The following is a 19,592-nucleotide window of genomic DNA, read 5'->3' as shown; positions in this document are numbered from 1 at the left end:
GAAAACATGATTCCAGATAGTATACCGTCCCGCCGATCGACACATGCAGATCATCGGTTAGGATTAAAACAATGTTCGGTTTGGGATACATTGTAGCCGCGGCCAAATTGTTACAATGTAAAGTGACGCAGATGAGAATAAAAAGCGACATTATTAACGGAAATGAAGCCATCTTTGATTGCGAATTAAAAACAAATAAAGCAATAGCATAGATGGGGACCTTTCCTTTCGATAAAAGCATGAAATGTTTGGGGGAAGCGCTCCTATAAAGGAGCAACTATCTTTCCCAGTATGCGAAATTACGAATCATACTATTGCGAAGGTTTAGCTTATGAATATTAATTAGGCGATGCTGAAGTTGATTGGTTGTCTGGAGCGTCTACTCACGTCACCTACTTTATATTCATAAACCAACTAGAATTCGCTTAGGGGCCGTTCACACCGAACATTTACATTATATATCAGCGACTGACGTTAAGCGTCTCGCGCAGGATCGCAGCGTTTTTTAAACGCTGTGTCGAGTTAATTGGAACTTTACCAAACGCATCTCGAGACTTCTGCGTTCGGTTATATTTATTTTATTTATTAATTTTTAAGCACAAAACTGTTTTTGGTCTGAATGGCCCCTAATTCGCCAGCGGACTAACGCCCACCCATCAAAATTAGCCTTTAAGCCAATCAAGTATATCTACTGGGTGAACGTCACACTGCGTTATTAATATTAATTACCTAAACGCCTCACCGTAGTAGGATTTATTTCACATCCCTGTTACCAGTCATGTGCTGCTGTGAAGTCCCGGTCAGCTGATGTGTACGCTATTAGGGATGATGTCATTCATAAAATTACAACTTATATAATTTCAACTTATAATTACAGTCTTATATCTTATCTATGTGCTCTCTTTTTATTTTTGTATTTCCCAAACAATTCTTCACAATTTCAGATGTTTTAGTATATTGACTAGTATATACAAATATTGCCATATTTTTTAAAAATGTTTTAATCCATCCATGCATAGGCTGCAAACATAAACAGATATTTTAATATGTTATGTTATGTTTAATAAGTTAAAAATTCAACCATTAAAAAAAACAATTGCACGTTTTCATATATTGGCTCTCTTGTTTTAATGTATCTATGCTATGCATACATGCATATAACAATGTAAAGTATAATACTTTTATACTTATATTTTCCACTTTTTTATTATTAATAAAAAATTTGCTAAATGCATGCTTAAACAAATATTGTACAATACTTGTATTTAGTGTTTCTCATTCATGTGTTTATATAGCACCTGTCGTTGAGAAACTTGTTTCAGAAGTTTTGGAGGTGGGCTGAACTATTAGCACTGTGGGGGCGTGCAATCAGGATTTAGACCGTGTCAGGAAGGAAACAAGAGCCTGGGAAAGGCGCTGCCAACCCCGCTCAAGGAATGGAACACACCCGGAACTTGAGTTCCTTGATGCTTCCAAAACCCTCTTTGGTTTGTACTTGCTACATATGTGCACGAGATTGTAATGTAACACTTTAAAGAGGGCTAGAGGAATAAAACATGTCCGGCGTGGAAGTTGCTAAAGAGGAACTGAAGGAGATAGACATATGTGACGTCTGCTCTGAGGAGGAGAGTGGAGTTTTCGTCAACTCAGGTGCGTCGTACATGGACTTCTCAGCTTTTCACAAATGGGTTTCAAAGGGCCGTTCAGTTTCAGATGGAAGATGTGAATTTGTCGAAACTTCTTTATCGTCAATCTCGCAATCAAAGTGCGCAAAAGTGCCTAATGGATCACCAGATGGAGAGATCCGTATGGAGCGAGGAGGAGGAGGGAATTCGGAAGACGAAGATGATGATGTGAGAGCGTCCAGGGCATCTTCCATAGTGGACTGTCTGTTAGTGGAGCTCTATGACACATACAGCAGTTACAGTGTCCGAGGGATGGACAGCTCGACTGAAGCCTCCAGTTCAGACGCGTTCCTCGGGAGGAGCAACACCGGATCAAACTTTCTGAATGAACTTCTAGAGAGGCACACGAGACGCCATCAGATGAAATACCTGGCTCAGAAAGGTGAGCACCCTTTCATTCACATATATGACAGTATAGTCCACTCAACCCAGTACAAACTGTGAGTTCTTTCTTTCTTTTAATTAATCAGTGTCTAATACATTTATATTACTTGCATTTTAAGTCTGGAGAGATTTTTCCAGGTTATTTTTTGTCTTCAAAACATGCTGTAGGCTTATGTTTAAACTGTGCATTTGATATTGTGAATGACTATAGTCAATAGTTCAGGTTATAAATTAGATGCTGTATATGCATAGGGGAAGGTATGTAGTTGGGTGCTGCAGTGAGGTGTATTTTAAAAAGTACAAATATTGAATTCGAGGTAGCCTAATAAAAAATGCATGTATGCTAATTATACAAAAAATGTTTCAGATAAAGTATACTGCTGCCCATGCTTGTCAAGTCAAGAACCCAGATTACTGTATATATTACAGACCCCAATCGGAAAGACCGTCAACAGCTTGTTAAACCCTTTGTTTGCAGATGTCATTTAATTGTTGTCTCAGGTGCTCAGCTTCTTTGTTGCACATAATTACAATTTACATACAGAGGCCTTTTGTATACGTGTGCATACACAATGTTCTGTCAATCATATTGATCTTGTATGTCTCTATATTGAGAATATTTACAATGTAACCTTTAAACTCGGATAGGCCCACCAATACCGATACCTATTTGACCAACACAAAATAGGTATCGTTTTAAAGCATAGAAGCTGTATTTTACAATGCATGAACAAGTGCTTTGAAATTTGCAGACAAATCTGAAGTATTTCTGTTTTGATATTTTATTAATAATTTTTTTGTAATCTGTAAAAACATCAAGCTGATCAAATAGCCATGTGCCATATGTCGTTGGAAAGCTCTCATAAAAGTAGAATACAACAAGCCCATTTTTTTTACTCGCAGACAAAAATTTAGCGAGTAATAGTAATTGTCAAGCACATGACATGGACTCGATGATGATGACTCGAATGGCACAGAATGGAACTGAATGAGAATTCATTACTCATGCCTGCATGTTTTGAAATGAGAGCATACCTTTAGTCATTGTTGTATTAGCATGTGTAATTGGCTCTTATGGACAGTTATTATGTTTAATTTGTTTGGAGAGGCTTTTAGACACTTGGAGAGCTTTTTGGACACTAGAATCTCACGTTCTCAGTATATTACGAGTATATTTTTGTATTTAATAACTAGGGCTGTCGATTTAACATGTTCATTCTGTGCGATTCATTTTACAAAAATAACGCGCTAAAAAAAATTAACGCATTTAATCACACATCCCCCAGACCATAATTTGGAATATTCCTGAAAAATGCATGCTTGTAGTACCACCTGTTTACTCCAGAGGGCAGTAAGTGAAACTTCAGCTATGTGAGCAACTCACAGTTTATACAGTGAAGAAAACACTTCAGTAGGTGTTCTTGTGTTCAAAACACACGAAGGGATCTCAAGATGCGTTTAAAGATTGAGTATTAAACTATATTTAACTTGACACAGTGACCTAAACATTTTATGTTTATGATGCAACGCAACCGAGACGCTACACAAGCATATCTGACGCAGGGTGTGGCTGGATTGAGATGCAAAATTCTGAAATGATCTCCTAAATACCCCACTAATTGTTTTCTTGTAGAGAGATTTAATTGTGATGTCGATATATTCTGTACATCGTTAAACCATTAGTTTTAATTTTTAATTCAGAGGTTCAGCAATACCTAAGAACAATTTCCAATTTGAGTAACAAGAAATCTGTAAAGTGTATTGAAATATGTAAACAATTTGATATTTTTATTTAAACTGTTTGTTTATTTTCCTTTTTGTTGTTGTTTGTTTTAATATACCTCTTGGCTCTAGATGTAAAAGTTTTGTAAGCATTCATTTAAATTTATACTGATTGACAAATTCACTTGTGTAATGGATTGCTGTGAACTGTATGCCAATGATTGACTTATGATCAATAATATGGTATTAAACAATACATTGTATTCTAAAGCTGCTTTTTGTATCGTCTTATCAATGATGAACTCTTCTGCTACAAGAATGTAATGCATTTTAATTATCTGAATATTTTATATATATAATTTAATATTTAAAGATAACTATGTATAATTATATATTGATATAAATATGTATAATCATTATATATTGAATTATTGTGATATGAGGGGCTTTCTCAACAAACATTTGTACATGCGATTAATCGCGATTAATTAATCGGGACACCATGTAATTAATTCGATTAAAAATAGTAATCGATTGACAGCCCTATTAATAACCTCATTGGGGGAATTAAACTGGGATTAGCACCCTCACTGCATTTTATCACTCTGAATGGAGAGATAAAAATGCATATATTTGAACTGCATTCATTCTCTGCTTAGATCAAGAGGAACTTAAGTGGATAATTCAGGAGGTGAAGTATCGTATTGGTGTCCAATCCGCCAAACTGGTACGTCAGGTGAAGAGGAAAGACAGACTGCGGCAGAAGTTTCAGAAGAACTGTGATATAATCACCGCCTGTCTGCAAGCCGTCTCCCAGAAAAGACGTAATTACAAATCTTTCTCTTATTTCTGCTTTGGGCAGTGTTACAAGGCCTTTACGGTTTGATCAAAAGTACATCTCAGCTTGCATGGATGCTTGGCCCTCTCTGATGAAGTCTGTTATCTTTCATTTATTTTTAAGTGATAAATGAAAGATAACCAAAGGCTGTGGTGGTTGTCTAATATGGTTTCTGTAGACATCTGATCTAGTTTACAGTTCTCTAGATTTTAGAAGACAGTCTGCCTTAGACAGAGGGAATTGTTCTCAAATCCCATCCTGGCTAAGGTTAGTTTAGTGGTTTTATGTTTTGCCTCCTCCTTGCCTTTAAAAATGAATGATTTATTAACAGACTCAGTCAGATTGAAAAAAGCAGACTGCTTGGAGTTCTTTTGGGGAAAATAATGGCTGTCTGTCAGTGTCTTATCATCAACATTTATGAGACACTTTGACTTGTTAGTGGAGATTCATGCCGCCTGTTTCAGAGAAAATGTATTTGTGATGATTCGTTTATGATACTGACATGTAAATTGGCACCGTAACGTTGTAGCGGTTTGAACTGTGACTAACACAAATTAGTGTTTGTCAAAGAGTTATTTGCTGACATTTATGGTTGCAATGAGTTTTCATGTTTCCTGATTCCTTGTATTCAGTGCGGATAGGTGTTATTAGACCAACAGATAATATTGTCTTGCATCTCTTAATGTCTTTTTCCCTCAATTTTATTTACATGCAGCATGACAACCGCTGTCAAGCAGGTACAGTATATGAAATATCATGCATGGTTTTCATTCATCAGTCCATTCTTAATGTAAGCTGTGTTGCATTGCGGATATGAACAGTTATGGTTGGCAGATTTGTTTTTGTAAACATGAGTAACAGGGAAGTATTCAATACTTTTTTTTTTTTTGGTTACAACTGCTGATTTCTCACTAGCTGCATGTCAATAAATATACCATGCATGTTTTAAATGAGAAAATCTGGAATTGTTTTTCCATGTACAGGCCATTGTGACCTAATAAATGACACTTGGGACCCTTAAGGAACATTTTAAAATGGATGAGCGTCATTGTATTAGATAACAAATATCAAACCAAGTGGCATCTGCAATTATTTTTGAAGTTACCTTTAATTTCGCAATCGGGGACAATGTTATTTACAATTACTTTCAGTTCATCACATTGATCCAGTAAACATCCAGAGAACCTGGTTGACAACTAGAAAGTGTCTTCATTTTGAACCGTATATGCAATATTTTCTTATTTAAAACCTAACAAACTCATTCAATGTTTTGCAAGCAAAGTGTGCTGAATTTGTCTTTTAAGATACACTCACTGAGCACTTTATTAGGAACACCTGTGCACCTACTTATTCATGCGATCTGAATGCCACATGGTTTGATATTGTGTTGTCTAATTCGGTATTAACTTGGCATTTTTAAAGGTGACTTAAATATCGTGCCTAAATACTTTTTGGGGCCACTTTATTATTCTATCCAGAATAATAGAAAACCAAATGCTCTTAACATGCATGTAAGTTACAGTATACCACCGTCCCTCCTCATATACTGTATATGTTATATACTGGCTGTCCTGTAGCATAGAAAAAGAGGACTTGCTCACCAGCTGCTATTATATTTTAAAATATGTAACTAATTATTAATTTCTTTCACGATGCTATAGTTACTATTTTCTTCTTTGTCTATTTTACATTACTCCCAGGGATGGATTACTGACCGGGCCAATGGGGCCAGTGCCCAGGGACCTTTGACTGCCCATGGGGGCCCTGGGCTTGAATGTTGCAAGTCATAATCCGTCCCTGATTACTCCAACTCTTTTCTAAAGCTTGGGCTACATCGCTTCAGTTTACTTGCATAATATGATTATTTCATTGATGGCAATGCAACCATCTTATCCAAAGTCAAGAGGACACTCTTGGTCTACAATTTCTTGTAATTTTGCTGCGGTGAATTTGCATTGGTTATTCTTCACGATTTAGATTAGTGCTCCCTTTGGTCAATCATTTATTGGCCATTGTTCCCGAGTTGTTTAGTTGTCGGTTTCATATTTCCCCTCATCATATCTCCGGCCCATCCTTCAGAGCTCCACCGGTCCCTCCTCCCCCCTCTCACCCTTCAATGTGACGCTCATATGTGGGTGTCGAAACACGCGCATCACCGCTTGATTCAGCCTCTCGCTGAATATCCTTCGGGTTTATTTGGATCACCTTTTGATTCTTTGACATTATTTTTGTTTTTATCATTCTTGTGCATGGATGTTATCTCGCGTCTGAGCATAAAGGATGCTTCAATGTGACCGAGATTGTGATTTATTGATTAGTTCGTCCATCACGAGGATATATTCAATTTTGCGGTGGGAGTTTTAATGCGCAAAGGAGATTCGAAGCGAAAGCCGTGAGGTGGTATGCGGTTTATAGGTCCAAGAGGCGATCAAACGGACCTCGTCCTCTCGGGTTTGTGTTCTCCAGATGAAGCAGGAAAGGGTTGTTTCGTCGAAGAGGTCTAGGGGTTGTGTGAAGCGGCAGAATGCAGGTGCAGGAGTCGGTAATCTTATCAGTAATGTGCTGAAGAAACGCAACGGGATCTCCAGGAAAGCGCCGCGCCTGCTGTGCACCCTAGAGCCAGGTGAATCCACACACCTATAGGCCTACTACCAGCTTTTCTCATTCGCCCATTAGAGTTTTTTATTGGCTTTAAATGGATGCCAATGACATCGATTACTGTTCCTAAGGTTTGACCTATAAGAGACCTCTTTATATATATATATATATTAGGCCTATATAGGTTATATGTAATATCTCATATAAATATGGTTTATTATATAAACATAATGTCAACTTTAATGTAATAATTATATCCATTATATTATTCAATATTATAAATGTATTAATCTAGCCTAATATTTCAACTGAAGTATTATTGGTGCTCATTGTTTTGGCTTGGAGGGTTGCAGAAAGTACCTGCCCACTGCTTTTGATCCAGACACATGTTCTCTGCTGTATATTTGAACATGGTTGCAGTAAGAGGGGTGGAGGGATCATGGAGGTTAATCCTGTACAGTCCCGACTGAAGAAGTGAAATACTATGCAGAGATGTTTGCCATTCGCCTCATTTATAACGTTAAACTAGAACGGAAATGGTGAGAGGTAGTTCTTTTATTCATTCGTGTGCACCAAAAGTCGGCTGGAAAACAGAAATAGCTGCTTTCTTTTTCAAAACATTGTATTGGTACTCTAGATTTAGCCATTGTTTACAAACGCGTTTGATAGGACTTAGCGGTTTGCTAACTGCTAAACTGGCTTTTATGTAAAAGATACACCGATTTTAGACATTTTAACGTATACTTTGAATGTTATTCCAGATGTATGTCGTTATATCAAAATATGAACTAAAAAAAAACTTGCGTTTATCGACACATGATGGTGTCAAGAAGCTCTACTGTAGCAGGAGGTTGAAATTCAGCACCATGGCTGACTGGACAGCGACATTTATCAACTTTATCATACATCGCGTTTGGTTTCCACGTCGTGATCGACAACGAAATTAGTTGTTTCCTATAATTTCTGTCGTATTTTTGTTTTTCTCTAGTGCTGTTATCCTATTCACACATCATGCAAGACTTTTACTTTCATGCACATTTATTTAAACAGACAGGAAATGCAAAAATACAAGAAATGACACATACATGTTGCTTTAGACATAAATATTAGTATTTATTTTTTTACGTTTTGTTTGCTTTTTTATGTTTAAAGATTTTGATATTGTTTATGAAAACTGCGAAGATAGGCTTAGTTGGTATATTTGCATTTGCAGATATAAAATTAACTGTATAATAAAACATGCATTGTCATTGATGTGATCATGGTCGACGAAAATAATATACCTATATGCCTATGCTGTTAGAGAGGCAGTTGACTACTTGAGATTAGTTAGGTAACTGGGTCTCATCACAAGTGAAGAGCCATCAAATGAAAACAAACCTTCATTTATTATTCATACACTTGTTTTCACTACATGCATTTTAGATCATGACCACTTTCAGTCTTTTTATGTTCATGCTGAACGCTGATTATACAACATCAATGCTTCAGTCAGTTCATTTGTTAATGAGACACCTGCAGCTCAGGACATCCTATTTATACCTCATTATGTCTCACGGTTTATACACTCTTTTGTCTCTTTGCAGGGGTGGACACAAGGTTGAAGTTCACTATCGAACCATCTCTTGGCAAGAACGGCTTTCAACAAGTATGAATGGGATACCTGTTCTGCTGTACACCTGTACCTAATCCCCCCATGTAGAAATTAACTACAGTACTAATGTTTTTGGTTTTATATGTTGATTTGTATGTTTTTTTTTAATTATCACTCTGCAGTGGTATGATGCCCTGAAAGCAGTGGCCAGGCTGCCAGCTGGCATTCCCAAAGAGTGGAGGAAGAGGGTAGGAGTGGAGGAAATTTTGTCCTCTGTTTACGAACAATGTTCCCATTTGTACTGGTCTTGGTAAATGTGCACATCAAATGTGGGATTAATGTTTGGTTTGCTTAATGTAGGTATGGCTGACCCTAGCTGACCAGTATCTCCACAGCATTTCTATAGACTGGGAGAAAACTATGAGATTTGCCTTTAATGATCGCAGCAATCCGGATGACGACTCTTTGGGAATTCAAATAGTCAAGGTACACGCATGTAGTTCGATGCGATTTTCTCTATAAGACTCATTGCTCTTTAGAAATCCTATTTGACACATGCTACTACCTTTTCTATATGATTGTTCTGGTCCATTTGAGTTTTCTGAACAAAACATTTCTAAAGTCATAACCACAAAATAAACTAGCAGTTTAATTGTGAAACCACAGCTTTTGTATATTCCCCACATCATCATGAATGACAAGGTGTACATCTCTTTTTAACTACATTTTGTATATTATTTTATTATTAGCAAGCAAATAAATTGTGGCTTTAGAGAAGACTTTCAGAGTCAGTCAGATTAAATGTCAAATGGTGCAGCAGGATGTTTGCACTTTGTGCGTCAGTAGTAAGTGGATAATGGAACAGTGCATGTGTGTTTGTCTGTGTAGTGCTGCATGAGAACAGTGATTCATCGAAGGCAGGTGTGCGAAATGGGCAAAGTTCAATTTCTTCTCTTGGAAAGTTGCCTTTTTTGCTTGCTTGTGGTCTCTCTCTCTCTCTCTCTCTCTCTCTCTCTCTCTCTCTCTCTCTCTCTCTCTCTCGTCCTTCCCTATTGACTTTATTTCAGAAAAGGATGCTCCTTTTTTATTTATATAAACCTGGGTTGCATTAAAATGCACACTTTGTATTTCCTTCTCATCTCATCCAGGACTTGCACCGGACAGGTTGCAGTTCTTATTGTGGGCAAGAGGCTGAGCAGGACCGGGTTGTGTTAAAGCGGGTACTGCTGGCATACGCCCGCTGGAACAAGAGTGTCGGCTACTGTCAGGGCTTCAATGTTCTGGCTGCCCTAATCCTGAAAGTTACGGAGGGGAATGAAGGAGATGCTTTAAAGGTTTGATTACATGTCTATTATATCTGAGTTGAATTTGTAATCTCAATTTTTGTTTTGGACCGAAATGCAAAAATGTGTTGAAAACATGTCTTTGTTCCTGTACAGGTGATGATATATTTGATTGATAAAGTTCTTCCTGATAGCTACTTTGCCAATAACCTGCGTGCGCTCTCAGTGGACATGGCCGTGTTCAGGGATCTGTTGAGACTGAAACTTCCAGAACTTTCTCAGCATCTCCATCATCTACAGAAAGTAGCCAATCGTAAAGGGGGAGGTGTGTGTCAACCCCGGATATATAGATGTGAACAAACAAACTGTGTTGGAGTACACCCGTTCATCCGCATGACATGATGTTGTGTCAAATGCCATCGCTGACTGTCGTTGTGTTGTTTCAGGCAGCTATGAGCCTCCGCTCACTAATGTCTTCACCATGCAGTGGTTTCTCACCATGTTTGCCACCTGTCTACCCCACTACACCGTGCTGAAGATCTGGGATTCTGTCTTCTTTGAGGGCTCTGAAATGCTGCTGCGTGTAGCTCTGGCCATCTGGGCCAAACTCGGAGAGTAAGTTCAACAATCATAGGTACATGCGGAAAAACAGTTGGTTCCAATTCATGACAGATTCCACAACTCATGTCTTGGCATGTGATGAGGAAACCTACAGTATGTGAACATTAATCATATCTGAAATATACATTTTAGAACAATTATCAACTTTTATAATTCGTGCTGCCAGTTTCTTACCTATGTTGTTTTCTTTTCTATCTCACAGGAGAGTTGAGGAGTGCCAGACTGCTGATGAATTCTATAGTACTATGGGCTGCCTGACCCAGGAAATGCTGGAGCACAACCTTATCGACTCCAATGAACTCATGCAGGTAAGACGGGTGCCGTTATTCAATGAGCCTGGTCTCTTAAAGAAAATGATGCGACTGTGGTAACATTTTTGCAGAATGATATTACATGGCTCCTTGCATGTTCTGTGGCAGTCCACTGAGTGGCGCCTAATAAGATTAATGCTATATTGAGTTCAAAACCGACCTCCTTACCCTAAATCTTAAACCTAAACCTAACTGATAGTGTCATATGAAGCAAATGTGAGATGAAAAACTCAATTGCTGTAGCAAGCACGTCATTTTGTGTTGTTTCTATGACACTTTCCGCGTGCTCTTTAGGACTCGTACTCCGGTCCTTTGCATCGAAAGTGCAGCGCTCTAGCAGTTGAGCTACTAAAAGTGGTTTAATGTCATAAGATAGCATTGTGTGAGGAACAGGCCGAAAAGTCAAGTAAAATCTGACGTGTTACTCTTGACTTTATCTGCCATGTTCCTAGTAGATCATGGCTTTGATTCCCAGGAACACAAACTGATAAACCTGATACAGTGTACACATTGAATGCACTTTAAGTCGCTTTGGATAAGAGTGTCTGCCAAATGCATAAATATAAAATGTAAAAGTCATTGTTTTTGTAACGTCTCTATTGTTCATGTCACCAGGAAACTGCCGCAATATGTACAAGTCACGCAAAAATGTGAAATGTGTGTGTGTGTGTGTGTATATGAAATGCACCTGTGTTCCTCTCGACAGACTGTCTACTCCACGGCTCCTTTCCCATTTCCCCAGTTGGCAGAGCTCCGGGAGAAATACACCTATAACATCAATCCCTTCCCCGCCCCAGTCAGAGCTAACAGCAGGTATACACAATAAAAAGATCCAGTGCTGTTTAACTGTCATAAAAATGATTTAATGTGTGACTAGAGTGTGCAAATGTTCTCCCTTATCTTATTCTTAGTGTAAACCAGTGTAATTATAGTTAAGGAAAACTAAATCAATTTTTTCATTAACTGAAATGATTGAATAAACTGAACCTAAAATACTTTTTCATAAACCCAAAACTACCTAAACTAAAGTTGACCTTGAATTAACTGTAGTTTTAGTGTTTGACACACAATATTGTCAAAGTGGGAGACTTTTGGAAACTTGAAACGTGGTCTTGAAAAACAGAAGCACTCCTCAATTTCATCAATAGAAAACCTCAAGTTAATTGTTTACTTCCCAACGATTAGTTAAGTAATGATTTTTGACCATTTAAGGAAATACATATGATACAATGGGAATCAAGCTTAACTTTCCCACTTTACCCATCTTCATCCTATATTATAAAATGTAGAATCCACCTTAATTAAACATGAAAATGCCCTAGATGGAGGCGATATAAGACTGAACTCTCTGGACCAGGCATGCTGGCTTATTTAACCATTACACGTGTATGGAAGGCCAAATGACATTTTAAAGTTCTTAGCGTTAGTTTACTTTTATATTTATGCATTTGGCAAAGTCATTTGTCCTCATTGCATATTTACTAGTAAAAATTCCAGTTACAGAGCCCTGAGACATTTAAATGATATCAGTAAATGAGAGAAGAGCTTGGGCTCTTCTGACTCGGGCCAGTGAGCAACCGCATAGCAACCTCTGGGCAACCGCCGAAAACACCCGAGTATTGTTGAAGAGTTTTGCACTGGCCATCACTGCTTGCGTTTTCTTCAGAATATGTACATATCTTCTTGTTATTAGAAATAATATGTTCACTATTTCTATTTATAGTCAGGCACTCCATGGATGGGAGAGTGATGATGATGATGATGATGCTGACATGGATAATGAAGACACTTTTGTTACCGCCCTGGGCTGCCTGGGACCTCTCGGCGGACTTCTGGCCCCTGAGATCCAAAGATACCAAAAGCACCTTAAAGGTCTGTTTCTGCTTGCATTTCATCAGATTATTAAACCTGTTACAGTCCCACCGCAATGCCCATAATGATATTGCTGCAAATGTGATATTATATGAATGTATCAAATGGACGAGACATTTATGATTTGTTTTTAATGATTAACATTTTATGAGTCACTTGAAATATATAAACTAATGCAAACATTATGAGCTCACTGTAGCTCACACTGCCAGCCTAACCTTGGAAAGATTCACAAATCCTCAAACCCTGTCTGAATCAGCCTGCAAACTCATTTAAACCCATTTGTCAGGTCTTGCTATTTTTAGGTGGTTGGTTAAAAACAATGACAGACTTCAGTGCAAGTAAACACTGGGTTTGGAAAAGGGCCGATGCAGCAATTTCTCACGAACACTTGCCAAACATTTTGGCACTCGCAAGCCAATTTTTACAAATTGGATCATGTATTTTTCTTTTTTCAGATCAGAGAGTGGAGCAGGGCTCTGATTGCAGTAACATGGCAGAGCTCAGTCCTGGGGCGGTTGGCGCGGGCCGGGCGGAGCATCAGGCGGCCATTAACAGTATGATGCTGGAGCGCATGAGTACTGACATCAGTGCGCTGAAGAAGCAGTACTCTCGCATCAAACAGAAACAACAGCAGCAGACCGGTCTACTCTACATCCATGCAGGTTAGCGATGAACTGACTCCCAAATGTAAGGTATTACTTTTAGGGGTAAAACTGTAAAATGGCAACAATTTTGTTAACAGATTGGGAACAATTCATATTATTCATAATTAACAATATTATGAATTATAACATTTGATGCAATCCATATAGCCTAATAGTGACAATACTGTAAACAGCAATTCTACTACAAAAACAGAGAATAAAATTCTGCATGGAGACATCTGAAAACTCTCTTAAGAGATTATTTGATTATTAAGAATGTTTTGAACTGGTCCGAATGAGCCAGTTCACTAAATGAACCCGAACGCTAATGCAGGTAGAAGGAACATATTGATAGACTTGTTTGGACAAGATATGGAGATGTAATTTCAGTTTGAGTATATTACATTTTTTTAGGCTGCTGTTTTTTATTTTTAACACACTGGCATCAAAGTGTATTATTTTCTTAATTTTTATGTTTTCCAGTGGTGCAGTTGCCCCAGAATGTATTTAGATACTGAAGGCATACTTAAAAACATACTAATGTCATTGCATTTGAAAACAAAATCTAATGGCATTTATTTTAAAGAAAGATACTGTAGCTCAAGTGCCCTTCACATATTTCACAAAAAGACATTTTGTTTGGTTTTTAAATGATAAAACAATAGATGCACAATTCAAAACTAAGGCAAAAGGTACATTCCGACACTTAGTATATATATATATATATATATATATATATATATATATATATATATATAGTGTTAGTCAGTGTGTTGTCACATTTTTCTCAGGACCTCCAGTGGAAGCTGAAACTATTGAGCCTCATCAACCCAGTAAACAACAGAAGCACAACACTGGTATAAACTGATTCCACGTTAGATATTTAAGCCACTGCATGCGGTGCAGATGAGTTATTTTGGATGGTGTTGGGTCCGCTGGTGGGTAATGCAATAATCATGTGATCATTTTTTAGTAATGTTTTTGGTGAAAGATGGGGTGAATGATTGTAGGTGATTTCCACTATGTGATCCATGCTTTGCAGGGAATTGTAACATGGTAAAGTTTTTGCATTATTTCATTTGTGCAAATTTTGCAAGGTATTTTTAATGGAATATTGCTATAGCGCCCCTTGAGGGCATATTGAAGACTTAACATTCTGTTTACAAATACTAGTGTTTTCTTACTCTTTGACATTGGTTCTTTACAGATAAATGTCCAGCCACAAGTATCCTTGCCTCTCAAATTGGTCCATCCCCTGTGGTCAACCATCTTCTTCTTGGTAGGAAGCCCAGGCCTGGTGAAAGATCCTCAAAAAATGGATTTATCCATAATGGAGGAATGCACCCTTTGCCCGAAGCCCATTCCACCCCAAGCCAGGATCAGGTGTCCCGGGTGAGGCTCCATTCCCCCTGGCGCACGCATGTGCGCACGCATCAGAGGAACATCGCCCGAGCCCGGGCCCAGCTCGGCTTTGACAATTCTATGGAACTAGAAAACGATCAATCTCCAAAACAGAGCAAGAGCACAGTGGAAGGAGCACCTGGAGAGGAAGAGGAGAAGAATAGTGAGGAAGGAAGTGTGGAAGACCAAAAGGAGGACAAAAAGACTGCACCTGAAGAGCAAGATGAGACTTGTGAGGAAGTGACTGTTGTGGCTGAAAGCTCTCTGCAAGACCACAGCTCTGGAGAAGAACAGGATATCCAATCGATTGAGAACCAGCTGTCTTCTCTGGAGCTGGAACCTTTGCCAGAACCAGCTTCTCCAACCTCAACTGACCCAGAGCCACCTACACCACTAGAACCCCAATCAAGAAAGGAGCCCAAACCCACAGCTCCAACTCCACTCCCATCCACTCGCCGTCCAGGTTCAGACTCTTCCAGCTCAGAAAGTGGAGGTTCCCTCAGAAGAAGCCCCTCAAGCTTAGCGGGAGAACCTTCACAACCACAGCAGATCTTCTCCCCTTTCCCCTGCATCAAAACGCCTCGCAGGTCCATTGCTGCAAGAAACTTGGGCCTCTACGGCCCAACTGCCAGAACTCCAAACGTGCACTTTCCTCAGATGAGTAGAAGTATGAACCATGTGGGAAGCAGCACCAAGAGACGATGAGCACTTAAAATGATAGATCACAGAAGAATGAAAAATCTCTCTTCATTTACTCACCCTCATGCCATCCTAGATGTGAATGACTTTCTTTCTACTTCAGAAAACAAATTTAAGATTTTTAGAAGAATATCTCAGCTCTGTAGGTCCTTACAATGCAAGTGAATGGTGACCAGAACTGTGAAGCTCCAAATATCACATAAAGGCCATAAATCTCCACTTTCACTTTCAAAATGTGAAAAAAGTGAAAGTGGAGATTTATGGTTAAAAAAAAGGACTTAAATATTCATCTGTTTCAAACCCACACCTATCATAATGCTTCTGAACACATGGATTAAACCACTAGAGTTGTATGGATTACTTTTAGTGGCCTTTATGTGATTTTTATTTTTTTTACTTGCATTGTAAGGACCTACAGAGCTGATAAATTAATCTAAAAATCTTTGTGTTCTGCAAAATAAAAAAATCATACACATCTGGGATGGCATGAGGGTGAGTATATAATGAGAGAATTTAGATTTTTGGGTGAACTATCCCTTTAAATGAGTTAAAGCTCTTTCATTTTTCATATCAATACTTTGGGTTTGAAGCTCTTGACTTGTAAAGCACACGCATTCCAAAAAACATGCCATTAAGTGCATCTAAAACACCCAAAGTCACAGTTATAGGCAATCACTATGAATTCATGAGGTTTCTCTCTAATATGTTTATGTAAGAAGACCCTACAAAAACAACTGGGAGTAATGCCTTGCAGACTCAAGTCACACGATTGAAGGGTTTGTATCTTTGAAAGTATCTTTGCTGCATGTTCAGGCAACCAGTATTTGCCACAATGCACTGTGTATGTATATATATATATGCTCTAAATCTATCAAAATCAAGTAGAGTAACAACACCTATGTAAAGTCTCATATTAAATGACTATAGAAGATACTACAAGTCTTCACAAGCCATGAACTTGTACCACAACACATTTAAAGCTCTCTTGTTTTTCCATGTTCACTTGTTCCTGTGAGCTTCTGTTAATTTATTCTCTTCAATCTGATATTTACAATCAAGCCGTGCAGTTCTGTCTTCTCTCCTTCAATGAATTGTGTTGTTGTTTTTTTCCATCTGAGTAGCACATGTTTTCTGTCAAAACGTTGTTGTTGTTTTTTTTTGTCTCATTTGAGTTACAATCGAATGTCTCTCTGAATGTTGATTTCTCTTTGGGGCGTACAAGTGCTGGGAGTTCAAATATTCAGCACAGTGAATAAAAGACTTGCAAGTATTGAAAAAAAGTCTTTGTTTATTTCAGTTTCTGCAAGTTGGTTGTTTCTTGTTCATGATGTGATGGTATGAGTTCAGGCTCAACTTGTGCAGTTGTTGTCTGACAACTGTAATGATATCAACGGAGCTAACCTCGGGCCAGGGGCGGATTTAGTGATTTGGGGGTCCTAGGCAAAGTACAGGAATGGGGTCCTCTTCAATGACACACATTTACATAAATTGTCTCTTAAAGGTGCTGTAAGCCTTTTATTATTATTTAGAATGGTATGGAGAAAATATTCCTAAGCCCTGAAAGATATCACTGAAATATAGTAAGTGTCTCGAGTGGATTGACTCACTTTCACCTGTTTGGAAACATAGATGCATTAAAACCTAGGAATATTTAACTACAGCTTGATCTGAGGGGGAAGGGGGTTACATTGATGGTGCTGAAGATTGGTGTTGTAGCAGTGATATTTAAAATTTCAGCACATGTTATTTAACATTGACAACAACAAAGCATAATATTTGTAGGGCCCTTGGATTCTGGGGGCCCTAAACGGATGCCTACCTTTGCCTAGTGCTCAGTCTACCCCTGCCTCGGGACATCTCTTCATGTCATCTACCCACTTCTCAAACTTTGACAGGTGAGTCAAATGGGCATCCATCCAGCCATCCATCCATCCAAATGAGAAAGCTCAACAATTTAATCCTTTATAGTAAGAATTTTAATCAAAGAGCTCTATTTTTGAAGTATTACTAGTAAAAATGCAATTACAATGAGTAACACTGAGAGCATTAAAAGCTAAATCTGCTTGCCATACATGTGGCAACAATCCCCTTCACACTGGCACATTTTATATCTGGTGCACAGACAACAGTCTTCCACTAGATGTCACTGTTACTATAGTTTTGGTTTTCATTTGCCCTTGTAGAATCCCACAATTTGGGAGCTGACTGTAGAAAGAAATATCTGTAATGATCATTTAATTTAAATAATAATAAGTCATCTTAATTGGGTTTTAATACATTTTAAGCATGTTTAAATGTCTGCAATACAATACGTATATGATTTTATGACCTCTTTAAGTGAGTCTTTTTTTTTAATGCTCACACTTCTTGAGAGATAACAGACTCATTGTACACTGCTTTTAACCCACTTTGCCTAGACCAGCGGGGCAAGATCACGCTATGCCAATAAAACAATTTTTGGGCAGTTTTATGAGTAATGTAATTAGAATTATTACACAAAATGATTATTTCTGTTGGGAAACAACAAATAGGCTATTTAAAACTTGTTGCACAAATGTCCATGTGAGGAAAGATGTTGCCTTCTTAACAGGCTGATAAAGATGCAGATATATCAAGTAATGGTTCCTCATGATAGTTGGGTCAAGATGGTCCTATTTCAGGCCCACAATTAAAGACACATATGAGTGAAATAGCCTCTTAAAATTCCTTCAGCTGCTGTTTAGTGTCCAAATCTCTACCAAAGACCCAAATAAACCCACAAGTGTCATTTCTGCAGGATTTATGCATCACTGTGACCTTGTGAAAAAATGTTGGATGCATATTTCCCGAGGGATTGTAGGATGGTCTGAATTTAGTGTACTGATTGAATAGGCAGACATTCCTGTTGGGACTGGCCAGGGGCCGAGTTCTGCTTATGTATACTCCACGTCTGATTTCCCCATGGGCCAATTTGTTTCATACAGCAAAGGACAAGCATGTAATTCACCTATAAATAATGAGATTGAAAGGGCTTGTCTACTGTAGGTCCTGCTTTATAGCTTGCAGGGGACAGAATTTGATGTAAGAATTTTTTTATATTTGGTATGTCTCCTTTCGCTTTAATGGCGGCATGCACTCAAGGTGGCATGGACTCCACAAGTTTGTGGAAAAACTGATGAGTCGTGTTATCCAGAAAATGTTCTAAAAAGCATAAAAATGATTTTTACATGGCTCGTTTTACATATCATAGTACTTTCCTAGTGAAATTAACACTAGCGGCGGAACAACAACGACTTGTATTCCTTTCACACAAATCACAAAAAAATGGCAGATTATCAGTTCATAAACACTTAACTTTTCAGCCTGTTCCTCACACACACAATGCTATCTCATGACATCGAAACACTTATACATTAGCGCATTACAGGCTATTTTAGCGCTTGCATTACATAACCAACTACATTTACAAACCTGTTCAATCCTGGTAAAATTGTGCGGTAGCTGGACTTATAGATTGTTACACTTGTGATGAAAAGGACAGGGGTAGGAGTCCAGCAAGGCAGATGATTGAACACGTGTGCCGAAAGTCTAATAGAAGCACTATGTTGCTACAGCACTTGCATTTTTCATCTCACATGTACGTTTAATGAAAATATCCATTTTCCCAGCCAGTTCATTTAAAACTGTATTGAGTGTTAACCTTAAACACATCTGTTCTGAAGAACATTAAACTCTCTTTTAGCACCACATTTAGTGGAAATTTCACCTTTGAACTGCTGTGATACGTGTAATCAATCATGTAATGTCATTTTGCAATTATGTCACCAGAGTCGCGTAATTTTCACAACCTTTGTACAGAGTTAACATGGTCGATATCAAACTAACTCATTTGATAAGTGACCTAGAAATTGTGCAGAATCAGAGGTGGCACTAGGGAGGGGCTAGCGGGTGCTTCAGC

At 38.2% G+C, this 19,592-nt stretch overlaps 1 protein-coding gene across 4 annotated transcripts; it reads left to right on the top strand.

Moving 5' to 3' along the window:
- The first annotated feature begins 1,415 nt into the window (after positions 1-1,415).
- Positions 1,416-16,917, top strand: tbc1d30 (TBC1 domain family, member 30). 4 transcript variants are annotated; one of them, XM_052119123.1, is made up of 14 exons: positions 1,416-2,067; positions 4,451-4,615; positions 8,814-8,875; positions 9,004-9,069; positions 9,182-9,307; positions 9,970-10,155; positions 10,261-10,429; positions 10,551-10,719; positions 10,928-11,033; positions 11,743-11,849; positions 12,760-12,908; positions 13,367-13,573; positions 14,347-14,412; positions 14,763-16,917. In XM_052119123.1, the coding sequence occupies exons 1-14, from the start codon at positions 1,557-1,559 to the stop codon at positions 15,659-15,661; spliced, it is 2,988 nt and encodes a 995-aa protein (XP_051975083.1). In that variant the 5' UTR covers positions 1,416-1,556; the 3' UTR covers positions 15,662-16,917. The 4 variants fall into 4 exon arrangements, with proteins under 4 accessions (XP_051975083.1, XP_051975084.1, XP_051975085.1 ...); XM_052119124.1 differs by lacking the exon at positions 14,347-14,412; XM_052119125.1 differs by lacking the exons at positions 1,416-2,067; positions 4,451-4,615 and adding an exon at positions 6,730-7,252.
- The last annotated feature ends 2,675 nt before the right edge of the window (positions 16,918-19,592 follow it).

Source organism: Xyrauchen texanus, chromosome 45 (assembly GCF_025860055.1).
Source record: "Xyrauchen texanus isolate HMW12.3.18 chromosome 45, RBS_HiC_50CHRs, whole genome shotgun sequence".
NCBI lineage: Eukaryota > Metazoa > Chordata > Actinopteri > Cypriniformes > Catostomidae > Xyrauchen > Xyrauchen texanus.
Note: the sequence above shows the minus strand (reverse complement) of the source record. Positions and strands in the feature narration are given on the sequence as shown.

Coding starts and splice junctions, on each gene's coding strand:
- tbc1d30 (XM_052119123.1), top strand. CDS start 1,557: ATGTCCGGCGTGGAAGTTGCTAAAGAGGAACTGAAGGAGATAGACATA. Junction 9,308..9,969: donor TGGGAATTCAAATAGTCAAG/GTACACGCATGT, acceptor CATCTCATCCAG/GACTTGCACCGGACAGGTTG. Junction 13,574..14,346: donor TCTACTCTACATCCATGCAG/GTTAGCGATGAA, acceptor CATTTTTCTCAG/GACCTCCAGTGGAAGCTGAA.